Source organism: Macrobrachium nipponense, chromosome 6 (genome assembly GCF_015104395.2).
Source record: "Macrobrachium nipponense isolate FS-2020 chromosome 6, ASM1510439v2, whole genome shotgun sequence".
Lineage (NCBI taxonomy): Eukaryota > Metazoa > Arthropoda > Malacostraca > Decapoda > Palaemonidae > Macrobrachium > Macrobrachium nipponense.
In genome coordinates this window covers 56,862,738-56,872,614 of record NC_061108.1, presented here as the reverse complement: position 1 = coordinate 56,872,614, position 9,877 = coordinate 56,862,738, and the positions used below count along the sequence as shown (strand labels likewise).

At 36.9% G+C, this 9,877-nt stretch overlaps 1 protein-coding gene across 4 annotated transcripts in view; it reads right to left on the bottom strand.

The window, feature by feature from the left end:
- Nucleotides 1-377: 377 nt before the first annotated feature.
- Nucleotides 378-9,877, bottom strand: part of LOC135216423 (long-chain fatty acid transport protein 4-like) — a 179,917-nt gene continuing 170,417 nt past the window's right edge. For all 4 annotated transcript variants that reach the window (XM_064251771.1, XM_064251768.1, XM_064251770.1 and 1 more), the window contains 4 exons: nt 9,411-9,548; nt 8,780-8,937; nt 7,916-8,069; nt 378-1,468 (listed from right to left, as the gene is read on the bottom strand). In XM_064251771.1, the coding sequence (XP_064107841.1) occupies nt 1,311-1,468; nt 7,916-8,069; nt 8,780-8,937; nt 9,411-9,548 (608 nt within the window). In that variant the 3' untranslated portion in view covers nt 378-1,310. The remainder of the gene's footprint in view (nt 1,469-7,915; nt 8,070-8,779; nt 8,938-9,410; nt 9,549-9,877) is intronic.

Genomic DNA, 9,877 nt, shown 5'->3' with positions numbered 1-9,877 from the left:
GGAACAAAATTCGTTTAATAAAAGTGCTTCCAATGCAGCGATTTAGATTAGAATTGAAAATATTTCTTCTATTTCACTACTCCAGAAAAGCTTGTTATATTATCGACTACAAATTAGTTTAATGACACCACTCAGTCCTATTTATAGTTACATGGATCCCCGAAAAGATTTGTTTTTGAATGAGACCAGAACCGAAGCAAGGTCATGGTCATGAAGTTGGACAGTTGGGTTGGAAGGAGAAATAAAATGGAACAGAAAGAGAGCAACACAACTCTATAAAAGGGCTTTGCACATAATAGTTAGAGCTTTATTAAACGGTAAAACAGTATTTGAAACCGAATGAGGAAAGAGGGAGTAATAATGAGAGAGGCTGGCCATAAAGACAAGGGAACTTTATTTGGAGATAATAGACCCAAGTTTGAAACAAGGAAACGCTAAGATTGTTGATAAAAGAAACTTTCAATATACAAGAGTATAGAGAATGGTTTTCCGAGTTACAGAAAAGAGGTTAGAATAACAGGTTGGTCAGACCACTTCACTGAAGTACGGTAGCAAATGAAGTGGCAGCTGAAGCCTGAAGATGAATACGGAGAGAGAGAGAGAGAGTTGACTGAAACGAAAACACAAAAGCTCGATCTGGCTTCAATGAACTGAAGATGACCCACATTGGAGAAACTGGGAAACAGGAAGACCTATGGAATGAACAAAGGAACCTGGAACAAAATGTTGCAATTTGGAAACACGTAATAATGCAAAACACTGAACTGATGATTAGTTACATAAAATAGACCAATGGCATTTGATTTTCATTATTTTTCATAGAAACTGAAAATGACTAGATAAGATGCTTCGTCACATCGCCGAAAATTTCATGTGCGTTAGGAATGCATTATATGGACAAATGAGACATTTTCATGAATTAAAAAAATAACATAATAGCACCAACATATTCACTATTTGTCTTTGTTCACAATTTGCTTTGCACCATTGTGATATATGTAAGTATAGATATTGTATCATGTCCTCATATAATTCGCATAACAACTCTGCAGACAGAAAACATTCATCCGTGTAAATACAAGAATATGGTATTTAACTTTTAAAATTATTCTATGTACAGGAAACTTGAACACTTTTTTCAACAAACTGCATCATATAAGGAAACTTAACAAAAGCAAAGCACATTCTTGCAGAGAAATGCCTACCTCACTTATTGCTATTGTACATTTGTCTCTTAGGAAAATTAGTCTAGGCAAAACTGGTCTATGAATTCATTCTTGTTGCATAGGAAAACCTTCATCTTATAATACTCATAAGCCTGCTTTGCCACCTTCAATCTGTGAGTAAAGCTCTGGAGTGAGTTCCACATACTGTCCCAACTTGTTGTCCAGGTAATATAGGTTTCCTCTGACCAAACTGGGATTGAATCCTTCTTTCTGAAGAGCCAGCTTCTTCAACTTGAATGTTCCTGAGATACAAAATAATATACAATTAAGAACGGATACAGTATGTAAACAATGTGTAGCATCACTTTTCCATCTGCTCATTAACGAAAATCAATGGCATTTTAATACATTTGGATATTCCACATTACAAATCATAGGACATAGACCAAGTATTTTAAAGACCTTTCATGAACAAGGATTTTATCATTCATTACTGAATTCCGTGGCTAATTAATCATTATCCCTCCATAGACACAAGTTAACTAACTGGTTCCAAAATATCTGCATAAACTGGAAACAATTTATTGTAACGACCCTAAGAAATGCAAGTTTTTAACATACTTGCAACAATGATACTCTTTATTAAAGACACATTACCGTTACTGTTATTACTACAAGAAAACACTTAATTGGAAAACTTGCAAAGCAGAATGTAACAACCCAAGGACCTCAACAGTGAAAGCAGCCCAATAGAGAAAAGAAAACTGAGCAGAATAACCCACGAAAGAGATATAACGAAGAAGCAGTGAGAATCGTACCAGCTAAAAATAATAATAATAATAATCATAAAAGCATTCGCACTAAATTTGAACTTCTGAAGTTCCAATGATTCGACGACAGGATTGGGAAGATAATTCCACAATCTGTCGCAAAAGGAATCAGTCTTCTAGAAAACTCTGTGGTAGTACTGAACCTCACGGAAGATTTAAGGCACAGCTATTAGAATTGCATATATTGTTTTACGTGATGGATGGTGTAAACAACGCAGATCTGGATGCAAAGGCTGAACACCGTTGTAAATAGCGTATACAAAACGTACAATGAACTTCTGTAATTAAATGGCAGTGCCAGAGATTAATATCAATACCAGGGATTAGAAATTGAATAGACAAGTTTCTATCGAACAATTCAAGATGTCAGTCAGCTGCTGAAGATCAAGCAGGGAACTATATTCAAAACATGGAATAAACGAAATGCTGTCAATGAAAAGGCCCACTGTCCTAGACCTGGTAATAATCATGCTTGATGAGTTTTGTTAGGGATTCACAAGTTGTACCCACTCATTAATTACAGCTATTACAAGACAGCAACCACAAGTCTACAGTAAGATGTGACTGATGCAAAGAAAGCATTGTCATCCACATAAGCAATAAGCTTGCTTTTAAAGCTAAATCCTATATTATACATATAGTATATATATATATATATATATATATATATATATATATATATATATATATATATATAGTGAAATTTGAAGGCGGTTCTATCAACCAGTAGACATCAATCGATGCAAGGTGAAGGACAATCCTTTATTCCCATTATTTGTACTTTATTGTCGCGACGTTTCAAGACATAAAAGTCCCATTATCAAGATAAAACAAAAGTTAAAATCATAAATTCGGAATACATACTAAATGTTTAAAAAGTTTACAAATATAAAAAGCAAGTACAAGAGTAGGGAGGAGTCAATACCATAAGGTGCTGAAAGCACAGACCGAGTGACAATTCGGGCCGGGCCAGCTTCGACTTGGACTCACGAGAGATACAGAGGTGTTGAGGAAGACTGGGTGTTTAACTGCGGAACGAGTTGTTTAATGAAAAGTGATTCTAAAATAGCTAAATGATGTTCGTTAGGGGATTGGCCTATAATTTTAAAATCTTTGTAATTCAAGTCATGTTTACATTTCTTTGTATGCTCGCGTATACATGAAAACTCAGGATTAGTTAATTTGACACCTGTTCTATAACTAACGCCTCGATGAGAATCTAATCTCACTTTGAGTAACCTCCGTGTGGAGCCGACGTACTTCCCTAGATTACATCTAGGGCAATTAAATAGATATACGACTCCTGAGGTCATTAGTGGACTGAGTTTCTCCTTGTGTTTAAACAGAGATCTGATATTCATTGGGTTGCAAGGTATTAGTTTTAATTCAATTGCAGGAAAAAAAACCTTCTATTGACAGTTTCAATTCATGGTAGAAATTTTTGTTATGAATAAATGGGACTCTTGCAAACAATCGTAATTTTGGCACTGTTGGCATTTTATTTTTAGGATGGAAGATATTGTTCAAGAATTTGTACAGGTGTTTATAAAAAAGTTTCGATGGAAAGCAATTGTCGGTGAAATATTGGTGGAGATAGGTTATTTCATTGTGAAAATGATTCCAGTTAGACGTTATGTTAAATCAGGAAAGCAGTCATTTGCAGGTATCCAACCACCCTGCTTCTAGACCCCACTCTACAACTGAAAAATATTCTAGATGCAAAAAGATGCACTGGAAAATCTGGTACTCCCCCACAAGAGAAGTCATCGCCACCTTCCAAGGAGAAATACCCAGACAAGTCTCCCTTGGAATATGGGGATCATTCCCCAAAGAAGCCATAATTTCAGTCACTCCGATGCTACAAGTGCCACAAGTTTGGACACCACAGTGGCCACTGCACAGCCACAGAGAGGTGTGGTATATGCAGCAAACATAATCCAACCAAACAATGCCAAGATGCTTAAAAAGGGGGAGAAACAGTTGAAAGCAAATCCCCAAAGTGTTCTCTTCAGCTTCATGCATGGAGCAAAAAGTGCAAGTTTAGACTGGAAAAAATTGCAAAGATCAAGGAAGCTCATCAACTTCTACCTCCCACAAAACCTTCACGACCCACTCCATAACCCAAGGAAGAAGATGGAATGACAAGAAGTCAAAGCAGCACTACACAAGACAGCCAGTGTCAAGTCAACGCCCAGGGAAATAGTGCCAAGTGCTACAGGGCCCTTCCGCTTCCCTTCCCTCCAACCCTAATCCCCCGTCCACCACTAAGCTTGACAGCCCTCCTTCCCAGACCAAGCCACCAAGTTCCCAAAACAGTGAATGAAAGCTCCATAACACTTACATTCGAAGGAATCATCATTCTCTTCTAACTTCTTACAGGGAAACCTGTAGACAGAGAGACACTGCTAAACTGCATACAACCTTACCTCATCCAAACCTTCAAACCCAAGCACCTGTTGTTCAATCCGAACAGCAGCTGCCTCACCTAATCATTCCATCCCTGTTTCTCTCCTTTATTGCGAACGGTGCTGGGAAGAGTAACACCTCACCTAAGCCACTCTCAAGTGAGCAATATCTAATGGTGCACACAGCCATCCAGTGTATAATCAAAATATCCATTCACTACATTACCAACATTCATCACATCTCAAGGGAACTCTGATTCCTAAACCTTTTCTCCAACATTAATTTTACCATTTTCCTCCTACGCTCTCCTACTCACTGGGACTTACTTCTAAAACACTTTATCTCCCACTGAATTTTTTAATATCTGGCCCAGTGGTTAAATTGGAGCCGAATGATACCTTGCAGAGAAGAATACTTCATCCATCACCAGTTATGGGCTGCTGTAAAGCAAGAGCCCGTGCCTGTACAAAGTTGGCTTAATCTACGTTGTCGTCGTCGTCGACAGGAGTTTCATTTGTAAAATATATAGTGGGAGATATGCCCTTAGGTGATGGCTGGGGTTGCTGCTAAGCCACCGTAGGTTCTGTTAATTGTCATAATCCGCTCCATTGTTTCCTTAAGGAAGATGTTGTCTGTTAGGTCAGAGTCTCAGGTTGATCCTATTATCTTGTTGTTTTATCAGTGAAGATTCTACCATATGACATTTGTATTGACAGCTGCTCTTGAATAAAATTCGGGATGAGTTCCAATCCATGGTATGGTTCGTGTTGTTTATATGATGGAAAACTGCTGAACTATGTTGTCCATATCTAACGGATCGTTTATGTTGAGTTAATCTTTCTGAGAGAGATTTTCCAGTAAACCATAGTATGATTTATCACAGGGCCGTATTTTTAAACTGATATCTTCGATGAAAAAGCTCTTTGTGGCTGAAATGGTATTATTGTGCCGTGAAGCAGCTCTTTGTCCCGAAGACGAAGATGAATTGAGGGTGAAAATTATTGGAAACGAAGATGTAACCACCATCTCTTCGCTAACATCTTTATATATTTTTTGTAAAATTAAAAGAGAACCGCATAACTAATTTAAGTATTGGAACGTACAACACATGCCAAATATTTTAGTCGTCCATTTTTTCAGTACTTCAGTGTAAATAGTCTTATTTGCATTCTTGTTAAAGACTGTCTTTATACTTAAAATATCTCACGTTCTCAAGTTCCTGGCTGCTGGGTGTGTATGTACTTCACAGCTGTAACAGAATCGTCTTTCACCTCTTCTTGGATTATATTATAATCACAACAACGTATTTTAGTTTGGCAAAACAACCATTGCAAAATAAATGAAAATGAAACGGACCACAGAATAAAGCTGGTATCACACTAATAATATCTTGCTTGTGGTTTTGGCCAGCATCCAGCCGATGTGCGTGAGCAAAAGTGTTGTATTGTCACACTAGGACCTCGTGGTTTCGAGGAGCAGTAGGAAAAAGTAAACAAAACTGATCAGCTGATATCATCAAGGTGGCCAGAAATTGTCGGACTGTTACAAGATGTGGTGCAGTGATGTGTTTTCCCGGAATCTTACGTGAATGCAAGAGAACAAAAAACGTTTGTGGGTTCGAGAGTGGCTCAGGAGCAGAGAAGCTAAAGGTCTGGGAGTATGTCCTATCAGCAGCAGCCATTTTGTTTGTTTACACTATGCGGTCGCTCGCGATTTTTGCTGGCTACTTCCCGTTCTGTCGGGAAGCAAAAATCTCAAGCTAAAAGCTCCCGGTTTTCCATTTTCGCCAGCAACGGCTCGCTGCTGGAGAAAATAAGGCCTAGTGTGGGGCCACCTTAATGAACTTTTTGAAATTATTTCCAACCAATCAGCTTCAAGGAATGGTCATGACGTAATCAGTAGGCAGGCTTAGCTATAAAGCCAACTGGACTCTGTTGTAGTAATTGTGTTAATGCACAAATAATTGTGTATGTGTTAAAGTATATATATATATATATATATATATATATATATATATATATATATATAAAGTGGGATAGAAGTAGAACAACCGTCTTCCCATCCGAATGAGATGTTTGTTTACCACTTCCTGCATACCAACTGTCCCGTACAGTTCTTCTTTGCATATGTTTTTATAATACTGCTCCACGAGAGGATTTTACGAGCAGCCTCTTCACTAAAGAGGGAAGGTGGTATTTTAAAAATACGGTCCACATTCTCTACAGGGGACCTCATAAACCCCTATATCTTTGGAAACTAGTTTTTACTGAATGTTAATTAAGGATTTCCCCAGTGTATTCGGATAAGTGAAGATAAAAGGGTTGGAGGGGCCTAGGATTTGTGTGATCTCTCGTAAATTATCCATGTGAGGGATTATGATTCTGTTTGTGTATTTTTCCTTTTCTTTGTTTTCTGCGGGTTTGTAAAAAAAATGCTCTTTGTTTTACGTATGGCTTTTTCTATTATGTGCTTAGAGTATTTTAACAAGATAAGTTGGTTTCTGATTGTTTCATGTTCTTTGTTAAGAAAACCTGGGGAGCAAATTCTCAGGGCTCTAAGAAATAGGTTACTTACTATGCCAAGTTTAACCGAAATTTCATGATAGCTGTAAAAATGTATGTATGAAAGTGAGAATGTCACTTCCTGAAAACAGTGAATTTATAATTATTATTAGTTCTGATGATTAAAACATATAAAAAGGGGATTTGGTTATTGTTTTCCCATTCTACTTTAAATATTATGCTCGGGACCAAGGAATTTAATTTTTGTAGAAAGACAAGATCGCCCCACTCGCTTTTCTAGGATGTCAAGATGTTGTTTACATAATGAAGCCAAATTATATCTGCAGGTTTGATAGGGTTTATAATTATCGTTTCAAAATACTTCATATATAAGTTTGCTAACACAGGACTAAGTGGGCTCCCCATACTGCAACCGAATTTTTAACGGTAAAAGTTATCTCCAAAGGAAAAGACGTTATTAGTGACGCATAGCTCTACAAGTTGCATTCTCACTCTCATGCATACAATTTTACAGCTGTCATGACATTTCAGTTAAACTTGGCATAGCAGGTATTTCTTAGAGCCCTGAGAAGTCACTCCCCAGGCTTTCTTAACAAAGAACTTAAAACAATCAGAAATCAACTTATCTTGTTAAAATACCCCAAGCCCACAATAGAAAAAGCCATACATAAAGCAATGAGTATTTTTTATAAACCCACAGAAAACAAAGAAAAGGAAAAATACACCAACAAAATCATGATCAGTATCATCCTATCATCACCATCCAGTCTCCCGAGGTCTTCCACTTATTACTGTCCTTGTCACCCTCATCGTTTCACTATCACAGTTAGAGACGTTCCATGACTTTCATATGGCACAAATCTGTTCCTTATGGTAAACATAAAATTGACCTGATCTCTCAATCTTGTCCTAATTAACAACATTTCCCCCCAAAAAGACATTACTGTACTTTCTAAATGATGCACAAATGTCCATTGTATTAGGGACTTACCAGTCACATCAATTTCACTGATTAGCCTAAGAAAGAGTGGGCGAGCATACACGGGTAGAGGCTTCTTGATTCCTTCAGAAAATTCCTTAATATCCAATTCATTATTTGGATCAACAATGGCTGCCATGCCTGCTCGGCCCTCACATCCAGGGACCTAAATGTATTTCATGCAATTAAAGTACAGTACTGAAAATAATCTACTTTATCTCTGAATAACAAATGTGAGGTAATACCCAACAAAACATTTATACTTTTTAAAAAGATATGCACACAAATTTATTATCCACATCAGAAGGATTGCTCAAATTTCACGTAACTGGAGAAGGAAATGCTAAATTCCGTCATTAACTCATTTTAATTCTTGATCTTGGTAATTAAATGCTCTTCCTTGCATTTTAACATTCCTAAATTTTCTTGAAATGAAAGAGATGCTCAACAGCTTGCTATTCTTTTAAATAGAAAATCTAATATAGTCCACAAAGACCTCACGTCCCCTAATGCTGCCCTGAGGCTGCTTAGGACCAGAAGAGAGGACCCATACAAACATTGTCTTTCGCATCAGTCTTGAGAAAAGAAAAAAAGAAAAAATGGTGCATATCTTTTACCGGTATCAAAGTATTCCTTAGAAGATGAGTTCACTTGCAACTTATGTTTTAGAGAACAGTACTTAATACAACACTATCTATATAGTTCTAAGGTGATGATTAACAATAAATATAAATAACAGTCGCGAGTCTTTGTTTTACAGCCTTTCAGTCATAAAATGTTTCAGCGACACACCTTCACAAAAACATCTGCTATTCATGTACTGAGCAAAGACCGTTCTGATTTTATTAATTCTTTAGAAAAGTGCATGAACCGTACCTCCACACCATACACTACAGCATCCTTGTGATCAGCAATTTTTGAGACAATGCCTTCTACTTCTGTTGAAGACACATTTTCTCCTCTCCAACGGAAGGTATCACCTGTGCGATCCTTGAAGTACATGTAACCAAATTCATCTTGCACTAGAATATCACCTGAAAGGCATGAATTCAAATTACAAAAACAACAAGAAGATTTGAAGAATTGCGACTATTTATCTCTAATAACAAAATTTAGCTCAATCGCTCCCCGCTAAAATTCTCTACTTACGGCTACTGGAGTGACTAGAAACTGAATTCAGATATATGTCACTCTCATGTACCGGTAATATAGCTCCCCAAAGAATAAATCTTATACTGTTTTAAATTCAAAATAATGAATATCAATCATAGTACCATAGAAGCAATGTACACACATCATTAGCTTATAGCCATACCATTTGAAAAGAGAAAGAAAAAAACTGTAGTGATTGGTGGTTGCAAGAACTTTATGATAATCATGCAATTGCAATGTATTATGCTAAAAATAACCAAACCATCATAATACTGGTTCTGACCTTTACAAAGATAAAAGAAAGTTAACAGCTTTGCCTATTTTGATACATTCGAACGCTGAAAGTCCATTTTACCTGATTTAAATGCAATATCGCCTTTCCTGAGAACATTCTCCACAAGTTTCTTTTGAGTAGCTTTTTTGTCTGCATAGCCTTGAAAATCGCGTAAAGGATCTGATCTCTTGATTATGCCAACAAATTCTCCAGGCTCTCCTGAAATAAATGTAATGTATCAGAGATTAAAGCGGCATTGTTTCATTTATGTACAATATCTACAAATTTCTTATAAGTTTAATAATTATTATACTCAAGCAAAGAAAACTTCTGTTAACCTGTCCATTGGGCAGTCAATAATTTCCAGATGTAATTTTGTTCGTACTCTGTGTTATGCTAGAAATTATGAGAACGGGACACTACAGCAGTCTGTAACTTTTAAGCTGCAGGAAAAATGCTCAGGGCCGTGATGTACCAGGATACTGGTATATAAATAAGAACATTGGCTGTTTGAATTACATGCAACTTGAAAACAACAACACAGCTAC